This window comes from Myotis yumanensis, unplaced genomic scaffold (genome assembly GCF_028538775.1).
Source record: "Myotis yumanensis isolate MYYU_CA2020_CCGP unplaced genomic scaffold, mMyoYum1.0.hap1 SCAF_15, whole genome shotgun sequence".
NCBI classification, from domain to species: domain Eukaryota; kingdom Metazoa; phylum Chordata; class Mammalia; order Chiroptera; family Vespertilionidae; genus Myotis; species Myotis yumanensis.
Window position 1 is genome coordinate 18,701,524 of NW_027223766.1, and position 22,446 is coordinate 18,723,969.

Below are 22,446 nucleotides of genomic sequence, written 5' to 3' on the forward strand. Positions count from 1 at the left end.
GGCTAAAATTTGAAGGAAATGAGAAAACAAGAAATTCACATTCCTTTGAGAGCGGAAATGGGTACAACTTCTGTGAAAGGGTATTTGGCTATGTCTACAAAATTAAAAAATACACATCCTTTTGACTGAGTGATACAGTAATTCTACTTTTAGAAATGTGTCCTATTGCTATAGTCACATATCTAGAAAAACACACATGTACAAGGATACTCATCACAGCACTCTTTACAACAAAAGATTAGGGGCTTCCCAAGTGTCCATCAACAAAGGACTAGTTATGTAAATTACAATTATACAGTAAAATAGAAATAGCCAGAATTACACAGCTGCTTTATGTACTCAATGAAAAAATCTCCAGGATTACACACATACACACAGAGTTGAACAAAGCAAGGTTTAAAATTAAAATATATAAATAATATTACTCTTTGTGTAAAAAAAGAGTTTTTTTAAAGATAGACATGATAAAACTGGCCTTTTGCTTATAAATGCATAGACTAATGCATAATACAGGAAAGGAATAAAAGTGATTGCTTCTGGGGAAAAGAAATTGATGGCTAGGCAAATGAAGGGGGGATCAATTTACATGGCACAACCAGGCCCATACATTGGCCACTCAAAAAAATTAAAAACTATAAAAATAAGTCAACAATCATTTCTAAAATTAAATTAAAATATAATTTTAACTAAAATCAAGCTTCAGAATGCACTATCACCATTCAAAGCACTTCTCCTTTCATATTAGTTTTTGTTATTTAGCTTAATTAGTTATTAGTAAAACGTGGGGGAGTGAGACCAAAAAGAGGCAGATCATGGGTCTATGAAGAAGTCATGCTATACACTTCCCATCACCATTCCTCATTGACCCCACTCACCACCCCCACCAAATGGAATGGGGGTGGGAAATGCAAGGTTAGAGTTCCCACTTAATTACATATCATCTAATTCAATAAACACCAAAGGCACTGCCTTCCACCCCTCTGGCTTCCCTATTATTTCTCTTGATATTCCCCTGGAATATGAAATAGATCAAGAGAAAAAGTGTTACACTCATACAAAACATTTTGCAAAAATTTGTTTTATTATGTAGAGAAATAGAAAGTGTACATCCGCAAAAAAATATTTTAATTCATGTGACATATTTCATTAGAATACAAGAATTGTTTTCTTACACTGGAGTCTATTTAAAATGAGGTTTAAATGCATGCCATTCTAAGCCTGTGTAATTTTGAGAAAGAGATTCCAGAATGGCCTTCCAGCAAGTTCCATGACAAAAAAAGCACTAATTATCTCGTTCATCATCCTTAGATTAGGAAGGTGTGTTGGCAACAATCAAAGACAAAGTAGTAATATGATTCAAAACTATTGATTCCCTTTTATTATTTGTTGCCATTCTCAGGTATAGTCTTATTCTTGGGTATAATCCTATTTACATATATTTTGAAGATATGCCAGAAACCTAGATTTTTTGTGATTTGGGCTCTTGTGTGAGTTCTTACCTTTATTATAACCTTCAATTATAATAAAACTGACCTTCAGATATAAAACACAAATGGAAGTTTGATGTGACAGACTAAGAGGGACCTTGCTGTAGGGCAGATTGATTCACTCAGTAAATATTTATCGAGCCCCTGCTATGAACAAAGCACAACTCCAGGCAAATAGCACTATTCAGTCCTTGTTCTTGGGAACCAGCAGCCCAGTGAGGGAGCCTGGCGTGTAAACAGCCAGCTGTGATCTGAGGCCCATGAAAGCTGACAACTGGAGGCGGGAGTGCCTGGCCCACAGACGAGAGAGGAATGGGGAATTCTGCTGGGGTGAGAGTGGGCAAGCAGCAGACAGGCGGCTTTGGAGCTGAGCCTTCCAGGCGTGGAAGGAGCTGGACAATCCTGGCTGAAGGAAGAGGAGAAACAAAGGCAACGAGGTGTGGGAGGGACTGACAGAATACGAACTGGCTCTGGGAGGGGTGGGGTTGCGGCTGCTTAGGGGGTATACAGAATAAAACCAAAACGTGAGCCGCAAAGGGGCCCATCAGTCGGGGCTTGGACTCCATGCTGAGGGGTCTGCACAGATGTTGTTGCCCATGAGAAGCTAAGGAGAGTTTGGGGAGTGCGTGGAGGAATGACATACTATATTTGTGCTGTAGAAAAGCAGTCTGAGAGCATGATGAAGGATGGATTAAAGCGTGTGGTGATAGGGAGACCCACTGAAAGGCCATGGTGAGAGATTAGGAATGCCAACATTAGGTAGGGGCAGAGAAGAGAGAAAGGAGCTGATTCTGGAAGGCAGAGCCATGGGACACGGTGCCTGACTTGGGGGGAGGGGGGGGGGAGGTGGAGAGGTAGGGACACTGTGGTAGTTAAAGAGGATTCTAAGCTCTTTAGCCAGAAAATTAAAAATTAAAAAATCCTCCATATATCCAGTTAAAGGGCTTTGACCTCAAAACCAAAGAATGTCAATAGAGAGAAAAGAGAACAAGAAGAATTTTCTGGAAGCATCCTCTAGTCTGAATCATATTGATAAATTTATTAGCTTATTTAATAAATCTTTTAGGGACAGTATACTAGGCTCAGGAGATACAAGAAAAGGGCACAATTCCTGCCCTCAAGAAGATGGATGGTTGCCGAAACCGGTTTGGCTCAGTGGATAGAGCGTCGGCCTGCGGACTGAAGGGTCCCAGGTTCGATTCTGGTCAAGGGCATGTATCTGGGTTGCGGGCACATCCCCAGTAGGAGATGTGCAGGAGGCAGCTGATCGATGTTTCTCTCTCATCGATGTTTCTAACTCTCTATCTCTCTCCCTTCCTGTCTGTAAAAAATCAATAAAATATATTAAAAAAAAAAAGAAGATGGATGGTTTTAGTAAAAATACAATCACATCAAACTGTGTAGAGATAAATAAAGGGTGCTTATAAGAGTGTATTAGTGTCCTTCTGCCGCTCTAACAAATTACCACAAATGTGGTGGCTTAAATCAACACAAATTTGTTTTCTTACTGCTCTGGAGGCCAGAAGTCCAAAATGGATTTCATCAGGCTGGAGGTGGGGCAAACCACACTCTCTTGGGAAGGGGGGGGGGGAGGGTCGCGGTGGGGGATAATCCATTTCCTTGCGTTTTCCAGCGACTAGTGGCCACCTGTATCCCTTATCTTGTGACCTCTTCCTCCACCTTCAAAGCTAGCAACATAGCACCCTTTCTCTGACTCAGCGTCCCCCTGCTCCTGTCAATTAGCCCTCTCTTCTGTGTATAATCAAATGTCCCTCCTATGAGTATCCTATAACTATTAATTTATCACATCTGCAAAGGCCCTTTCTCATAAAAGGTGGGCATTCCAAGATTCTATGGATTAGGACCTGGCAGTCTGTGGGAGTTGTTATTCAGCCAGCCACAAGGAATATAGAGAAAATGCCCCTAATCTGGGCCCTTTATCTGGAAGGCAGTGGTTGGCCATAGGAAAGTTTTAGGCAAAAGAATTACCCATTAAGATTTTCATTTTAGTAAAATTGATTCAGGATTTCTGAAGAAGCAGATTAAGAAGAGCCTAGAACCAGGGAAACCCCTACAATAATCCAGGAGAGTTCTGACTAAGACACTATTAGTTGGGTTGGGTGTACTTGAGAGAAATTAAAACAATGCTATCAACAGCTCTTCGTAGACTGTTGGTTGCAGTAAATGACTTCTGATTTGGGCAATCAGGAGCCCTATCCCGAGTTTATAATACAAGAGCAGAAACAGATTTGGGAGGGGGCTGGGGGTCTGTAGGCAGGGATGGAAATTTGTATCTAAGGAAAATGTATTCAGAAAAATGAAACAATTTGCTTTCCAGCTAAGTTTTAGATTGCAATCTTCTTACAGACTGCCTCTAAGAACAAAAACAAACATCAGTTAAGCCACACAACATTTATTACTGAATTTTACCCTCACATCCTCAGAACAGAATCTAAAGATTTTAAGGAAAAGTAAGTGTGCAATTACATTGGATTTTTTTTTTTATTCTGGACTAGAACCACAAACTGTCGATGCTGCAAAGTCTTAGCAATCATTTTCTAGCCAATAGTTCTCAGCTTTGTTTTCCCCACTACCATGTACCCAAATGATGGTGAGAGCACACTCCTGTGCTGACTTCCAAGCACACCCACTCTAATTGACCATTCCTCTCCCCCGTTACAAGAGTACTAGTATATGAGAATAAATTAAGAGTTATTAATCAGGACAACTAAATCAATTATTTTAAATAATTTTATAGCATATAACTAGCTGCTGTGTGACACCCCACACACACAACGTATAGCAACACACCACCACGTGAGAACCACTGATTGGGGTCCTGGTCCACCCAGGACAAATGCAGCCGGAGCAGTGACACACCTGTCACTGAGCTCAGCAGTAGCACAGCTCTTACTGGAACCTGGTCTTGTGATGTTCGGGCCATTGCTGCTTCTAGCACCCCTTTCTTCTCCAGTTTTTCTCTAAAGACCACTACCTACCTCATTTTACCATTTAGGGGAACTAATGTTCATACAAGCAACAAAACCTTTGGTCCTTTGTTTTTTTAAATAAAATCCCACATTTTGAGTTCCATCCATCTTGAGTACCCCCAAGTCTCTTTGCCATGACAGTCTCCCCAGGGCTGCTAATCCCTGTACTCCCTTTCCCTCCTCTATGTTCCGTGTACTTGGTCTGCACCACACACTTTACAGTTGTATTCTAGGTATCTACATTGCCTTGTCCTCTAATTTCCTCTCATGTGCGCGTCTTGTCTCCTGTCTAGATTTATGAGGTCCTTGTAGAGTTTCGCATCTCAGTACTCAACAACTGAAGAGGTGATGTATGGTGTGGAAGTTAAATTGCTGAAATGCTCAGAACAGAGATGTATGCTGCTCTAGTTGACAGGACTCCAATCTCTCCCTCTGCACTGCAGAGGTCTGTTATATATTCTGCTCTTGTTCTGCATGTGAAGCTGGCAAAGAGAATTTTGTCTCAGCTCCAGAAACAATATTTAGGCTCTCATAAACTAAGGGAAGACGAATCACCCTTAGATGATCATGCTCCTAAAACCTAAAGTTTTAGAATTGATGCTTCTTGTCCCTTTCCGTTAGAAGTCTGTTTTATCATAGTGTCCTAGATATTGAATCCTTTTCTTGATGTTTTTTACTTGTTTCCTTAAAATACTGTCTGGTGCTTTCATTTTCTGCTATCTTGATCTTCTGTAGTACAGCAAATATTTCGGATCAGAATCTGCGTAATTGAGACTAGATCTGGACAGGACTCTTCAAACTGTGTACCCAGCATGGCTGCTTAAAATTCCAAAGGCACTTAGAGTTCAGTAATGTTTGTGAGCTGTTCCTCTACATTTTAGTAAAGCATGAATAGTGTTCCCAAAGGCTGTAAATAAAATTAGATCATTTTAGTGGCTTTCTTTCCACCTGAGTTAATTAATTTCCATCTTGGAGGCCCCGCTAATCATATTCTGTTTCTGTTTTTAAAGACAGGGTTGGTATAGATGAGTAAGGCAAAAATTCCGAGAAAAACACAGGCAGAGAGAAGTTTGACTGTGTTATCCCATTCTGCTGAATCAATACTTAATCTGTGGTAAATAACATTGGCCCGATTCCAATCCACAAAGTAAACCATAAAATGCTATAGTGTATTCCATTGCCTAATGTGCTTCTCAGGCAAACAGCATTAGATTGAGGCATGGCCCTTCTTAATATTATACAGTTTAGCTTGTGCATGATAATTAGGAAATAAAGTGCTGTTTCATTTTATTATGTGCCCAATATTGATCAAACACTGTGCTAGGCCCAACAAGTAGGGAAATGGGTATGCACACAATTTTCACACAGAATACTATGCTTTATGACAAATGCAGGTAAATGGTGTTATGTAGAATGGTGTAACATGTTCTTGGGTTGGATAACTCAACATAATAATATCCTTCCAAAATCAGTATAAATATAATGCAATGCCAATTAGAATCTCAATAGGGCTTTTCATTTTGTTTTCAGCTCTTGAGAATTGATTTTAAAAGATAGTAAAGTTTATATGATCTAAATAAATAGACTCTTAACCTCCATATCCTTCCTACCCGTGTAGCCCTCTAACTTCCAGGAAGAACGGGGAAAGATTCTTTATCTGTGAAGCCCACTTTTGGTGCAGCTTGAGAGGCTGTGGGCCACAGGCTGGGCTGGAGTAAAGCTGGTGGCTTAGTCGGGTACTCATTTGGAGAACTCAGGACACCTGAAGAGTACCTACACCCAACACTGGATCGTGTTTTAATGGGTGACGGCTGCATTCTCCCTATGTTAGAAGGATCCTAATGAAAGGAACTGCTTTGTAAGTTCCTAGAGGTCTAGTTGTTCAGAATCCCTAAGGTTAGAAATTTATTTCCCTATGGGAGTAGGACCTTAACCTCATGTACTCAGAAGGGGACGGTATAACTGTGGAATTTCTTAGGAATATTCATGTAGTTAAAGCTGGGGGGAAAGCAGATAAAAATGTTTATTTTTTTATATTCATTAATAAATGCTCTTGTGCCTGGAGATGAAAATAAATAAATAAATAGACTCTTAAAAGGCAATAAACTTGGGGGGCGAGGAGGACAGTTAGGGGAACTTGTCTTGCCTGATATCAGAGCATTCTGTAATGCTAATATAGATTGATAGGGTAACAATATGGAAATAGACAAATAGATCAACAGAATAGACAGAGAATCTAGGAATAGATCCACACATGCAGTAGACTTTAATATATGATCAAAGTATTGTTTCAATTCACTGGAAAATGATAAAATATTTAATAAATGATACTGACAGAACTGGCTATCCATATTTTTAAAACTGAAAGCATAGCCGTATGTTACATATGTATAAAAAATCCAGAAGAATTAAAGACTTGGAAGAAAAAAATAAAATGATAAAAAGTCTTAGAAGAAACTCAATACATTACCTATAATCTCTAAGAATAGGGAAAACTTTTTTAACCAACACAAAAAACCCAGAAGTGATTTTTTTTAAAGGACAGTGGTTATATAAAATTTTAGATGTCTAAAATGATTAAAGTTACCATAGACAACTGAATAGAAAAATTATAAATTTGAGGATAAAATGCAATGCAGATGACAGACAAGTATGTATACAAAGCTCTTTTATAGATGGGTAAGAAAAAGATAAACAACCCAAGAGATAACATGTGCTAAGGACATGAGTAAGCAACTCAGAGAAGAGTCCAATTGAAATAAACATAGAAATCAATGCTCAAACATACTTATAGTAAGGAATAAAAATTACATTCTTGCCATCAAAATGGCAAATGTCAAAAGGTGATAAAAATTGATGGGAATATAGTCAATAACATTGTCATAACAATGTATGACATCAGATGAGAACTAGACTTAGGGTGATCACCTCATAAGGTCTATAAATGTCTAATCACTGTCATACATCTGAAACTAATGTAATATCTGTCTTTGTAGGTGATAAACTTAAAAGGTATTATTGGGAGGAATTAAGGAAATACAGAAATCTTATACACTGCTTATGGAAATGTAAATAGTAAAAATCTTGGTAAGCAATCTGGTGAAAATCTATGAAAATGAAAAATACAAACTTAAGGTTAAGGGGTACAGGTCAGGGGTAGAACATTTAACTGCAGATCAAAAACACAATCCTTTTAGAACTTTAAAATTTTGAATCATGTGACCTTAACACCTACATATATATATATTTTTTCTTCAAGTCATTGTCCTATGCCTATACATCTGTCCCACAGAAATAAGAGTCCTCACATGTAAGGACATGTGTACTATAATACTTACTGCAGCATTGCTTCTGTCAAGTCAGTCGTAATGTGCCCTACTTTTTATGTTGCAGTATTGTTCATCATAACAAAGAGAGAAATAAACGCAATCCCTTGCAATAGGCAGGTGGGAGACTAAATTATGATATAACCACAATGGAATTTAAAAGAATGAATTCAAGTTGACACGAATGGAGTTCCACAAACTAGCATTGAAGGAGATAGCAAGTGGCAAGAAACTATATGATTATGATCCTGTTTTATGACCAAAAAATAGCTCCTATAAAAATGAACACATACCTATATAAAAATACATATATGCAAGGGTACGTGAATACATATATACACAGTTACAGTTGTGAATGTTCACAAACTATATTAACAACTGCACTCACTTGTTAACATAGGTTACCTGAAGGTTAGTTGACAGTGGGAAAAGCAAGTGAAAAATACATTTTTAAAAAGACTACAATGATTGAAAATAAATAAATGGAATATGATCCCACTTAGTTAAATTTAAAAGATATAAATGAAAAAAAAAACACAGGAAATGAAAAAAATAAAAATAAAAACTGGCCATGGCCGATGTAGCTCAGTTGGTTGTAGTATCAGCCCACACACCAGAAGGTCGTGGCATGTACCTAGGTTGCTGGTTCAATCCCCAGTCAGAGCACAAACAGAAAGCAACCAATTTCTCTCTCTCTCTCTCTCTCTCACTCTCTCTCTCTCTCTCTCTCTTTCTCCTCCTCTCTCGCTCCCCCCTCCTCTCTCTCTAAAATCAAATATTTTTAAAGAAGAAAAATAACAACTGAATTTATGTGACAATAACTATGACTTCCCCAAGTAATGCTAACTAGAGGATCCAGCTGCTTTCTTTTAAATCAATTTCCACAGAGGACAGTTTCTGCAAAATGTAAAATAAAACCAAATTTATCTATGCTTTCTGGGTTTATTTTTTCCCTTAAAAAACTTTTTTAAATTTCCCCTTCTAAAAAGTATCAGAGAAATGCAAATTAAAGCCACAATGAGGTACCACCTCACACCTGTCAAGATGGCTACCATCAATAAACAAACACCAAGTACTGGTAAGGATGTGGAGAAAAGGGAACCCTCATGCCCTGTTGGTGGGAATGCAGATTGATGCAGCCACTATGGAAAAGAGTATGGAGATTCTTCAAAAAATTAAAAATAGAGCTACCATACGACCTAACAATTCCACTTCTGAGTATCTATCCAAAGAAAATGGAGACACTAATTCAAAAAGATGTATGCATCCCAATATTCATTACTTACATGCAATAGCCAAGATATGGAAGCAACCTAGGTGTCTACTGATAGGTGACTGGATAAAGAAGATGGGTATGTACATATATACAATGGAATATTACTGGCCCATAAAAAATGAAATCTTGCCATTTGTAACAACAATAATATACTAGTATCTAGGAAGTATTAAGCTAAGTGAAATAAATCAGACAGAGAAAGATAAATACCATATGATTTCATTTTTATGTCAAATCTAAAATAAAAAAAAATCAGACTCACAGATACAGAGAAGAAAACAAACTGATGGTTGCCAAGAAATGGGAATGGACAAAAAAGGTGAAGGGGATTATCATGGGGACGTAATGCACAGCATAGAGAATATAGTCAATAACATAACAATTTTTTACAGTGAGAGATGGTTACTTTATAAGGTATGTAAATGTTGAGTCACTATGTTATACACCTGAAATTAATGAATTACCATATGTTAACAATACTTTAATAAAAATAAAAGTAGACATCTGATATATTTACTTGTACTACTTTTCTGTAGACATAATATTGCTGGGTCTTATTTATTTTTCTATATAAAAATGTCAGTCATTTTATTGGCAATTTTTATCTGTTAGCATTTTTCATAATAACTTATATGTTAATCATTAACATTTATTTCTGCCATCTTAACTTCTGTTCTTTATTTTTGAATGTCTTATTTTTTCTCTATTTCCTGTTGAATAGTTCTAAGTTACTTATGTTTGCTGTGAAATTTGTGTTCTATTTTTCTTCTTATGGATATTCCTAACTTATTAAGATCCATGCTTAGATTTGTTTTTCTCCATCAATTTCTATACTTCATCAATAGCTATATCTCCTTTGAGAAAGACACCAAACACTTAGCATGCTTTTACTTCTGGTTCCCCACCCTCCATCATTCCCTCACTTTGTTATATTCTAGAATTTGATACTCGATCATTATACTTATTTTCCCCTTGGGACATTGCTTATTTAGACAACAGATCTTACTGAGTTGCTTACTCTCCAGTAATTCTTATCATTCTGATGGAATACTTTCTTCAAGAGTGTTTACAAATTGTGTGTGTATAATATGCCTTCTGAGGCCTTTTATGCCAGAAAACATCCTTATTTCACTCTCACATTTCAGTGAGTTCAGTTAAATATAAAAGTTTAGATTCAAATTTCTTTTTAAAAAATACTTAGGCCTGGCTGATGTGGCTCAGTGGATTGAACATCATCCTATGCACCAAGAAGTCACTGGTTTGATTTCCAGGCAAGACACATGCCCGAGTTGTGGGCTCGATCCCCAGTAGGGGGGTATGCAGGAGGTGGCCAATAAATGTTTTTCTCTCATCGATGTTTTTATCTCTCTCTCTCTCTAAAATCAATAAAAACATATTTTAAAAATACTTTGGAAATATTACTCTAGTGTTGCTATTAAGAAGGTAAATGTGAATCTAATTCTTGTTCCTTTATAGATGACCTACTTCTGTCTCCTTGGATTTGTTTGTTTTTAAATTCTACCTGAAGGTGTCAAGGAGTTAATATTTTCCCTTTAAATTCTCTTGTTTGGTGAACAATAAGTTCATTCAACCTTTTTCTAATTGTGGGGAAATTTCAATTAGCAGTACTTCAAATATTTAACTTCTGTTTATTTTTTTCTTTCAGGGCCCCTATTAATCAAATGTTGACACATATTCCATTTTTTATAACATTTAATTTTTCTCCCAGTTCTTTGTTTCTTCTTGATGCCTCTGGGAATGTTTCAAAACCCACTCCATCTCATTAACTCATTCGTCAACTGTATTCAGTCAACCCAGGAATTTTAAATTTCTACTATATCTGATTGGATCTTTTTTATAACTTCTTCTATCTGTTCATTGTTTCTAATGCCCTCCTATAGTCCCTTGAGAATATTTATTAGGATTATTATAAATTCTTGTTTCTCTAGCTCATTAGTTCAGCTCCCTCTGGATTTAGTTGTTCAGTTGTGACCTCTCCTTCCAGTGCTTTACATCAGTGTTCGCCAGGTGCCTATTTTTCCTTCTCCTTCTCCCAGCTCCATCCATAACCCACTTGCTTCTGAGGCATCTCCAGAATTAGACTCAACAGAGGAAAACCACAATTGCTTTCAGTTCCCCATCTTGACTCTCCTAGATAGCAGAAACTAAACCGACTGCCCTCAAAATTTAGTCTGATTTAATGTGGTTGTCTTTTTGTGTTCAGTAGAGTTAGACAATGTCACAGGACCACCAAACATTTTCCATTTGTTTATGAGAAGAGTTATAGTTTTCTAGGGGTATTAGAGGGATAATAATGGCTCAGAATGGCAAATAACTATGGGAAACGTAATTTATTTCCAAAATGTCTTGGATCCTTAATACTTTGTGATTGTTGCAGTAAATCTTACTTTCCCTCCTCCTCTTCATAGACCTGTATAACATGATTTTTCATTTCAAAAATTATCAAAATTTAGTTTGTTTTTTCAAGATTTAGTTTTGAAGGTTTTTTAACTGAACACTATCAAACCCCCAAGATTGGCTTTCCAAGACCTGTTTGGATATTGCTGATATAAAAATATAATAGAAATTGGTTTGGCATGTTCTATGGAATTATTTGTCTTGCTTCCATGTTTTTGATACATCAATATTTGTATCTCACAAGACACCTGTATAGATACCTAGCCTTTTCTTTTTGACATTCACTTATTTGGCAGATGTTTGTTGAACACTTGCCATACTATTGTTCTCATTGCCAGGTGCCCAGCAAGGACACAGCCCCTACCTTCAGAGCATTACAGTCTAACAAAGGCTCCAGATAAAATGTAGGTTCTGTTAGAGCAGGGATTTGTGTGTGTGTTGTTTTCCAGTGTATCTTGGGTACCTAGAACAGTGTAAATATTGGTTGAATGATCAACAAGTAAATATTTGACACTAATTACCAGTGTGTTGAACATTATGGAGGGAAAGTACAGGTGTTGTGATGAATATAAATAGGAGGCCTTCCCTTCCCTAGGGGATCATATAGAATTAGTTCTCCAACTGATAGAGCTATCTTTAAAGCAGTTCTTTTTCCAGGCTCACTTAAACAATCAGCACCTATTTCCTATTCGGGCCACCCTCCTATTATGCCTGAAGGCTTGAGCCACAGTGGATGTTTCAGTAATCGATTTCTGTAAATGAGAAGTTAGATGGATTGCTTAACAATACCCTATGTGTACAGAAATAAAAGAAAAATCACAATTTAATAATGCTGACTTGTGTTTCTTGCTTCTTGCCCGCCCACTGCCCTACCCCATTTTCTTTTCTAACTGACAGATGAAGGAGCTTCTATGCACCCTTGTGATGACACGTACTGCGGACCGTTCCCGGAATCTGAGCCTGAAGTGAAAGCTGTCGCTAACTTTCTTCGAAAACACAAGAAGCACATTAGGGCTTACCTCTCCTTTCATGCATATGCTCAGATGTTGCTGTATCCCTATTCTTACAAATATGCAACAATCCCCAATTTTAGCTGCGTGGTGAGTATTTGCCTGTGAACATGTGTGCCAGGCTTCTTGCTTCTTTTGAAGATGATTCATGATAATAGCAAACATATATTCTGTGTGTTCTAATGAACATTTTATAATATATGAACTCATTTATTTTTATAATCATAGAAGGGGGGAAACTATTAACCCCATTTTACTGGTGAGGAAACGGAAACCTAGAGAAATTAAATAATTTTACTAAAACCACATGGCTACTAAGTGTCAGAGCCAAGATTCAGCCCCAAGTCTAGCTGCCGGGCTATTGCTTTTAACCCACTGTGCTCTGCTGCTTTTCCGATGCAATCATTTCACCCTGTTTACATTCTCTCCACAGGTTATACAGAAAATGTTAGGATGGATTTTATTAGTGTTACAGTTCTGGTCACATGTACACTTTATTGAGTAAATAACTGCTCATAAATTATGGCCTGACTCATTAATTAAAAGCAAGTTTTCATTTATAAGTGCTATTTATTTTATGCTACTAAGTCTCTGGGCATGTATCTGACAAGTTGGTACTAAGAATGAACAGCCTTTCTGGCATAAGATTACGTAAAAGTGAAAAAGCAGTGTTCCTTTCTCTCCACATCTCAGTAACTCAACAAGCTACCCACTGTAGGCATAATGCCTTGTAAAGTGGGTCTGGTTCAGAGCCTATAGTGTCTAAGGCCTATCAAATTCAAAACCAGGCCAAACTAATGAATAGTGTTAGAAGTGAGGAGGAGAGGTTGGGAGCAGTGATTGAGAAGAGGCATGGGCAAGCTTTTGGGTTGCTGCTGCTATTCTATTCCTTGACCTCAATGGGGTTACATAAGTGCGTGCAATTTGTGATCATTCACTGAGCTGTATGTATGTTATGCTTAAATTTAAAGGGTTTTACAAAAGAGAAGCATCTCCTTTCTCCCTGTATCTTGAACTGCAAATCCTGTGCCAGTTGCTTGGGGTTGTAGGAATTCCTGATCTAGATGCTCAGGACTGGAAGAAATAGGGAACATGTGGAAGACAGAAGGCCTATGGGAAGGCTTGCATTCTGTCTAAAAGAGGAACTTTGTTCTTGGCATCACAAGAAAGAATTCCAAGCAAATGCTCTCAAGAAATATTGTGAATGTGGTCGTTACATTTGATAGTGCTATTGAGAGTGCTATTCTTCAGCTACTCTGAGGGTAGCTGTTGTTACTGGTGTTGACCTGGCATCCTAACCACCTTGTATCACAATGTTTCTATAGGCAAATGTTCAGTCCTTTCTAAATGGCACAGTGTCCCTTTATATGCTCATAACACATTACATGGAGTATGCAATATATTAAAACTATTACATGAGAATGTTCTCCATATTTTGAATTTATCTTCTCTCTAGGAATAAAGCCTGTTTTCTTTTTGTCTTGGGTTGGAGGGTGTAATATAAAGAGTAGATTAGTTTTTCAACCAAGGATAAATTTGCCTCCCAAGGGACAATGGAGAATGTTGGAGACATTTTTGATTGTCACAACAGAGCTGGAAGATGCAATTGACATCTAGTGTGTAGAGGTCAAGGATGCTGTTGAACATCCTACAATGCACAGGACAGCTTCTCACAGCAAAGAATTATCCAGTCCAAACTGTTAGTAGTGCCACTATTGAGAAATCCTGTTAGTGGGTTACATATAAACTAAATCGCTAAAACCAGGATTATGACTCTCAGAAGCTAGGTAGTCTCTGAATGTCAACCAGAAACCATTACATTCTATTCATAGTTTAAATTAAAATTGTTCATAAACATTCCATCAACATGTAGGAGTCTGTGTTTCAGCCAATATTTTTAGGTCATTCATTAAGTTGCTTTAAATATGGAAGTAAAAAAATATATATTCCTGTCTCAGCTGAGGCCCGATACGTGAGGCCTGCATCCTTTTGAACAATTGGAAAGAGAAAGCAATAGAGAAAAGAACTTATATGCATATATGCAAAGCCCATAAATATAGACAATAGTGCAGTGAAGGCCTGGGGGAAGGGAGAGTGGGATGTAAGGGGTCAATAGGGGGAACAAGGGAAATATCTGTAACACTTTCAACAATAAGGATAAATAAAAATAAGATAAACAAAATAAAAAAAGAGGAAGCACTTAAACTCTCTCAAATACATGTCTCGCTGTGCAAGCCGGGAAAAGGGTTCTTTAAAAAATGTACTGAGCCCTAACCGGTTTGGCTCAGTGGATAGAGCGTCAGTCAGCCTGCAGACTGAAGGGTCCCAGGTTCGATTCTGGTCAAATGCATGTACCTTGGTGGCAGGCACAACCCCAGTAGGGGGTGTGCAGGAGGAGGCTGATCAATGTTTCTCTCTCAGTAAAAAAAAAAAAATCAGTAAAATATATTTTTTTAAAAATGTGCTGAAGTTTCCATCTTCTGTGGAAGGATCATATCTAAGCCTCTTATCTACAGACACCCGCACCGAGTGGTAGAAGAGCAGTGAGCCGAAAAGCCTAAAACTATTTTGCGTATGTAGGTAAAAGTGGATATCTGGGTTTTTTCTTCATAGATTTTTCCTTTGGGTTAGTCATGAAATAATGAGGAACGAAGGTCTCTGCACCAGCAGAATGGAGTAATCTCCTAGATGTAGGATGATCTGACCTTTCCATGGAATATTTCTGTGACCGTTGGATAAGATGTTAAAACAGTAGAACATTCTCCATAAAGATACCTCATTATGGTGTTTTACATTCTTTTTCTGCTGGCTCCTGAAAAGGAGAATGTCAGCATCAGTGAGATCAATAATCAATTGTCTGCCAGGTTCTGGAGCCTGGTCCCTGAATAGCCACAAAGGGTGGCATTTGCTACCAATGCTGCTTAATGCGTCCCTGAGGTGAATGAGGACAGCAAGCTGAAGCTGGGTCCAACACACAGCCACGTGGCCCAGAGTGCTTCAACCGGCGTATTCAATTATTCATGGACAAACTGAAACGGGAGAGCTGTATACTGGTTTCAACATACCTCTTTACCTCTCACTGGTCATACAATACTTGCCTAACTCTTTGCTGAAACGTGTACTTTGGACCATTTGAAGTGTGTTCAAGCGTAGTCGGTATCATTCTAGTTCATGTTAGAATATTCACCCTTTAGTATTTTGATTGTGCTGAATATTTTCTCTGGTTTTTGACACTGGTAGGAAGAGTTTCACCTCAAAATTTCTACATCTTGGAACTACTGGCTGGCTCCGCCAGAGGTGTATGTAACTTCAGAAGGCGTGGCGCATTCTGAAACTGTCCCCGTTCCCAGTAGGAATAAACACATAAGACAAGTCATTCTTGCTGAATCAAAGAGCTTCCTAATTGATCCATATGTGTTCTAAATATCTTGTACATCACCACTGAAGTATGTACTTAAGGATCAATAAGATTACGTTGATACTCTTGCTGATCTATGCTTATTCAACATTCATGCAAGACGTATTGATTAAACATCTCTTATGTGAAGGCACATGTCTAAATATTGAGACGAGCCTGCCCTACCAAACATGTTGTAATTTATAGAAATAGGTGTCTCGGAACTAACGTGAAGAAGACAGAAGTCTAAGTCAGCATTAGAAGATAGGAGTACTTATCCACTTATCCCAACTCAATCCCTCCTTGCCGTGTAAGCCCAGCATGCCCATTTCACCTCACTGGGACTTCCTTTTCTCGTCTGTAAAATGTAAATGTTACTGATCACTGGCTCTTAGTGAGGATAAATCAAAGGAAATGTGTTCTAAAACATATTGCAAAATTCAGCATGTGACAAAAAGTAACATAACATTATTATTAAATATGTCTGTTAACTGATGTGTCCATCCTTGTTCTTCAAAGTGGCAACTGATAAGGCTCAAACAACATTCAGTGTTTCCAAAGGTTTCAATGCAATGATGTAAGTCACATAATTTCTCCATTTTTTCCTCACAGGAATCTGCAGCTTATAAAGCTGTGAATGCACTTCGATCAGCATATGGGATACGGTATAGATATGGACCTGCCTCCAGCACCTTGTGTAAGTTTCCTGTGTGTGTTGTGTTAGAGTCATTTATTGAGCCAATATCCTGTATAATGACTTCCCTTTAAAAAAAAACGAGAAAGTGTGTGCCCCCTAACATGAAATTTTTGACTACCAAATTAGCCAAGGAAGATGAAGGGAGTTTATATCTGATTAGTTTTACACTGCTCAACAGAAATCACTGTACCAATTTAAATAAATTTGAAGCAGAGAATATTCTAGTCATGTAGTAATGACTGCCAAGTTGAATTGAGATCTTATGGCAGCAGAAAGTACCAAAATGGGTTCCTTAAGCAATTGTAACCGCCATAAGCCTGGAAATGGGCCTTGGGGAAATCCTGAAGCAATGTTTCAGCATGAACAGAGCTTCCTTTTTATTCCTTTCCTCCACCATTCTTGTTATGAAATTCTATTTCTTACATAGCATCTTCAGCTGAATTGTCCCTTAAAAGGTGATTGAAATATATCTTATTTTATATAAAATAAAGAACAATTGAGAAAGAACTCGGACGAAGAATTGGGACACATGGGTTCTAGTCCTAATTCTGCCACAAGTCAGGGTACAGTCCTGGCCAAGACATTCATCCTGGGCTTCAGTACCCAGAACTGTCCAGTGAGAAATCAGACAAATCATATCTCGTGGCCTTTCAAACTCTGAAATTCATTGACTATAGGACTTGAAAAATCTAGTGAGAAATCCTAAGTATTTGAATGTCCATGTATGCATGTTAAGGTGTAGACACACACAGATTATGTGTATATGTATAAATAGTGACACCTGATTATGCATTATAATAAAGTAGCAAATTTCTCCTGTCTTTAACCATCATTATATTCATAACCATTCACTTTTTTCAGCCTTCAGAAGAAAAGCTTGGTTTGTCAATTAACACTACTTATCCTAATAATGAGAATGTCCTAAGTATCAGAACTTTTTTCACACTCCATGATCATTAGTCTCAGGCTGACCTTTTTGGAACTACTTTTCAATAAAGTCACCCTGAAAGGGGAAATACGGTATTTTTAAAAATCACATTATGAACTTCCAGTCAAGATGGTGGCTCACCTCCTCTCATGACCACATCAAATTACCAATGAATTGTAGAACAGCCCCCCTTGAGAACCACCGGAAGACTAACTGAACAGAAGTCCTATAACTAAGGATACAAAGAAGAAGCCTTGTCAGGCTGGTGTGGCTCAGTGGTTGAGCATCCACCTGTGAACAAGGAGAGCATGGTTCGATTCTGGTCAGGGCACATGGGGGCATGCAGTAGGCAGCTGATCAATTATTCTCTCGCATCATTGATGTGTCTATCTCCCTCTCCCTCTCTCTTCCTCTCTGAAGTCAATTTATATATGAATTTTAAAAAGAAGTCTCTTATAGACTGGTAGGAGGGGCAGGGACACAAAATGGGCTGGTCCCACACCCATTTTGTGGAGGTTACAAATCAGAAAGGATATCTTGGCTGCAGAGGTGCCCCCTGAGGAGGGAAAGCTACCAGCCCCTCAGAGGGCTCCCCAGCCCAGAGCACCAGGGCCAAGAAGAGGAGTCCCCACCACCTGTGGCTGTGAAAATCAGCAGGGATCTGTCCAGGTGGGATGGAGGGCTGCTCTAGATCCAGGCATCCTCTTAAAAGGCCTGAGCACAGACTCACAAACACTCACCCTAAATCACAGGGAAGGCACAGCAGCTGGAAAAGCACCAGGGATTTATGGGGAGGAAATGAATTGACTGGCTTCAGGGTGGGGCCAGAGAGGCAGCTCTGTCCAAGGACAGAAGTACTGCCAGGCACCATTGTTCCTTTGTTGAGCCCTCCCCCAACTCTGCCGGTATGCACAAGCAGGTGACAAATCTGAGTCCCTAGCCACCTGGTTAATACTTGCCCCACCCTGGTGATTACCTAAGACCCCCGCCCACTCAACTCACACACCAGCTGGAACCACGTCCAGCTGCTGTTCCACATGAGCAACCAGCCTTGGCCCGTACTGCAGACTTCACTAAACTCTAAGGTCTACAAACCCAAAGCAAGCAGTGTCTGCCTCAGTATGCTTGTACAGTACCTCTTGCTAAGCAGCCCCAAGCCCAGCACTAGTGGCCGCCGGCTTCGGTGACAGCATAGCCTTTCCCAGGCACCTTTAAGCCCAACATAGACAACTAGCAATTGCAGATCATCTGAACAGACATTTAACCAAAGAGGACGTACAGGTGGCAAATAGACATATGAAAAGATTTGCAACATCACTAATTATCAGAGAAGTGCAAATTAAAACCAAAATGAGATATCACCTCACACATGTCAGAATGCCTATCCTCAATAAATCAACAAACAAGTGTTGGCAAGGATCCAGAGAAAAGGGGACCCAACTGCACTGAGGGTGCAGCCACTATGGAAAACAGTATGGAGGTTCCTTAAAAATTGTCAATTGGAACTACCATATGGCCCAGCTATTCCGCTTCATGGTATTTGTCCAAAGAAAATTAAAACACTAATTTGAAAAAAATACATGCATCCCTATGTTTATTGCAGCATTATTTACAATAGCAAAGATATGGAAACAACCTGTGTCCATGGATAGACAGTCAGATAAAGAAGAGTTGGTACATATATACATTGGCCATAAAGAAGAATGCAATCTTGCCATTTGTGACAACATGAACTGACCTAGAATTATTATCCTAAATGAAATAAGTCAGACAAAGACAAATACATATGATTTCACATAAATGTGGAATCTAAAAGACAAAATAGAAACAAACTCATAGATACAGAGAGCAGATGATTAACAGATGGGAGGGGGATTAGGGGACTGGCTGTAAAGGGGGAAGGGTTTAAAACGTACAAATTACACAGACAATTGCGGGGGGGGGGGGAGGCTGAGACTAGGGGGCAGGGGCAGACTGGGTGACGACAATGGGGGGAAAAGGGGACTATGTAATATTTTCAACAATAAAGAATATTTTTTAAAAAGTAAGTACAAGTTGACAGTTACAAAATAGTTACGGGATGGGAAGTACAGCACAGGGAATATAGTCAATAATATTGTAATGGTTCCAAGGAGCTGCTAGGCCAATTGGGCAGGGTCTCCTCGTAAGGTATATAAATGTCTAATCACTATGCTGTAAATCTGAAATTAACAGAATATTGAATATCAACTATAGTTGAAAAATTAAAAATTTTAAGTAATGGGGGAAAATCACACTACCAACTAATACCAATATATATTAACAATTTCAAAACATTCATTTTAAAAATCTCACACTTCACCTTTGCAGCTTGGTATCATGGCACAGTCATAGTATGATATTTACCGAGAAGAACCTGTTACCATAGAAATGAGGCTGTCACATGACCATGAGCTAACTGTTGGCACAGATTGTCTCTGGCTTTGGCTACTATGACGACTATTTGTAGTTCCAGTGTACTCTAACCCAGAGGGACAATGAAGATACAGCCTGTCCTCACTGAAGCCAGAGGAGCCTGAGAAACAACAGAGTCATCTAATTGTCATCTTCCCACACTAATTCTATGTCTAATTTGTCCTGGCAAAAATAGCATAAAAAGTGGTATTATTTGAATAGATGAACATTTTAACGTAATGGTGTATGTCAGGCTACATTATGTAAATTTCAGGAGAAAAGTATATAAAGATTATTCTATGGAACATGTATTAAATTACTAAGAGTATGTTTGGCTAAGGACTACATGCTAGGCACTTTGGGATGTAAAGATGAAAAATAGTAACAGCTAGTATAGGCTAAGCACATTATTTTATTTCATTTTCACAACCACCCTGTGCAGTAGGTGTCATCCCTTTGTCAAAAGCAGAGACTGAGGCACCGAGCAGCCACAGGAGGGAGGATTGGATACAGTCTGCCTCTGTTGTCTGCACTCTTGACTCTGCTGAAAAGCTGGAATGTATGGGGTCACAGGAGCCAGAAGGAGAGAGCTGTCAGGAAGGATTGTCAGCTAGGGTAAATGCTATGGAGAGGTTGAAAGTGGAATCTGAGTGGGGGACGGGGGGGGGGGGGGGGGGGGGGGCAGGGGGGGGGTGAGGGGGCGGAATCAGGCCTGCTGTGCTTGGTGACCTTCAAGAAAAAAGTTTTCATAGACAGAAGCAAGAACCAAAGTGAAAGTGACTGAGAATGTAGAAGAAACATATAACAATTCTCTTTTAGTTTTAAAGTAACAGGCATATAGCAGGATCATGAGCAGGAAGTGCTGTAGGAAAGCGGTGATTGAATACTTTGGTCAATGCAGTTGCAAGATAGAGGGGGATTTAATTAATGAGACAAAGGCCTGGAGAAGGGACCCGCTCACTAGCAGAGAAGACAGTAATGAATGGTATCAAAAGATGACACATGTTAAAAAATGAGCAACATTTCTTCTTCTTAGCTAAAGGAGGGAAGTCAGAGGGCTATGAGGTCAGTAGAGGAGTTGCTGGCTCACTACTCATTGAGTATGGGAATAGTGAGAAAGTGATGGGCGGGACTAGAAGGGAATAAAAAAACACTAAGTAAAGGTGTAGAAAAAGGAGCCTAGAGCAGCATCAGGAACAGAGAAAGACTTCAGTGATTAGTGTGAATTTATAGCAAAGACTTTCTCCAGCTCCCTCATAAGGCGTCAAAGCAGAGACCCTGGGTCAGGGATAGAGAATCAACAAAACCAAGGCAGAAAAAAGACTGGGTGAGTCATTTTTAGGGTTCTGGTGAGAAATTCAGTGAAGTAATTAACCATGGCCAGGTATAGAGTCAAATAAAATTATAAGGCTGGGAAGAGTCTGGGAACTACACACTTAAGCAAAGGCAAAGAACAAGTTCATTAGGAGGAAAAAAAATAGGGGGAATACAAGAAATGAGGTTTTCTGGGAACAGAATTGCAATATTCTAGACCTTAGAAGTGAAGAAGAACTGAGTGATAAGAAGCAGAAAAGTCTAGAGTGTGGTTTTGGTCATGGGTGAGTAAAGTTCGAGTGGAAATAAATGTTATTGGAGTTGAGGCTGAGAAATTTTGAGGTCAATACACTGGAAAAGCATTAAAACCTGGACTAGGTTCTCAAAAATGGCAGGTCTGATTTATAAGGTCTCTGAGCCCGAGGCCAAGGAACTTCTGTTAAATCAATCTTGGCGAAACAGTATTTATTGGAAGAATTTGGTATAGCTTATTAATATATGCATTTTTGAAAATTATACAGACTCTTTAGTGAGGCCAGTTTGTTTTTTGTTTTTTTCTTTTAACTTTCAGATGTGAGTTCTGGTAGCTCGATGGATTGGGCCTACAAAAACGGAATACCCTACACGTTTGCTTTTGAACTGCGCGACACTGGGCATTTTGGGTTTTTACTCCCGGAGGTGCTCATCAAACCCACCTGTACAGAGACCATGCTGGCCGTGAAAAACATCGCCATGCACCTGCTGAAGAAGTGTCCCTGAGACAGCCCGAGGGTCAGGTCAACCGCCAGCGAGACAGCTGACTCTGCCCAGGAGCTGCTGGGCAGTGGATGAAAACTGTTCTTAAAGAGAGAGGCAACTGTTTGAAGTGAGCATATCTGTGGACTTTTAAAGGAACCTCTCATGCAATTCAACTCTCTGTGGCAATAAAAATGGTAAAAATGGTAATAAATAAATAATTAAGAGCATAGCCTCGTTTGTTGTAAGCAAAAGCATCCATTTTATACCCCATTAGTCTTGTCTGATTAAGGTGGGGATATTTTTAAATTCTTTTGTTTCACAAAATATACAAATTGAGAATGTCACTTCAATCAATCACCTGTTCTTGATTAAGGTCCACCAATGATGTTTAATCACTTGGTCCTTTAGAAATTGAAATTTTTGAAATGCAAA

General features: G+C 38.8%; 1 protein-coding gene across 2 annotated transcripts in view; it reads left to right on the forward strand.

The window, feature by feature from the left end:
- The window catches only part of CPA6 (carboxypeptidase A6), a 195,479-nt gene extending 173,268 nt beyond the window's left edge, over positions 1-22,211 (forward strand). For both annotated transcript variants that reach the window (XM_070392066.1, XM_070392067.1), the window contains 3 exons: positions 12,395-12,597; positions 16,517-16,601; positions 21,848-22,211. In XM_070392066.1, coding sequence (XP_070248167.1) covers positions 12,395-12,597; positions 16,517-16,601; positions 21,848-22,035 — 476 coding nt within the window. In that variant the 3' untranslated portion in view covers positions 22,036-22,211. The remainder of the gene's footprint in view (positions 1-12,394; positions 12,598-16,516; positions 16,602-21,847) is intronic.
- The last annotated feature ends 235 nt before the right edge of the window (positions 22,212-22,446 follow it).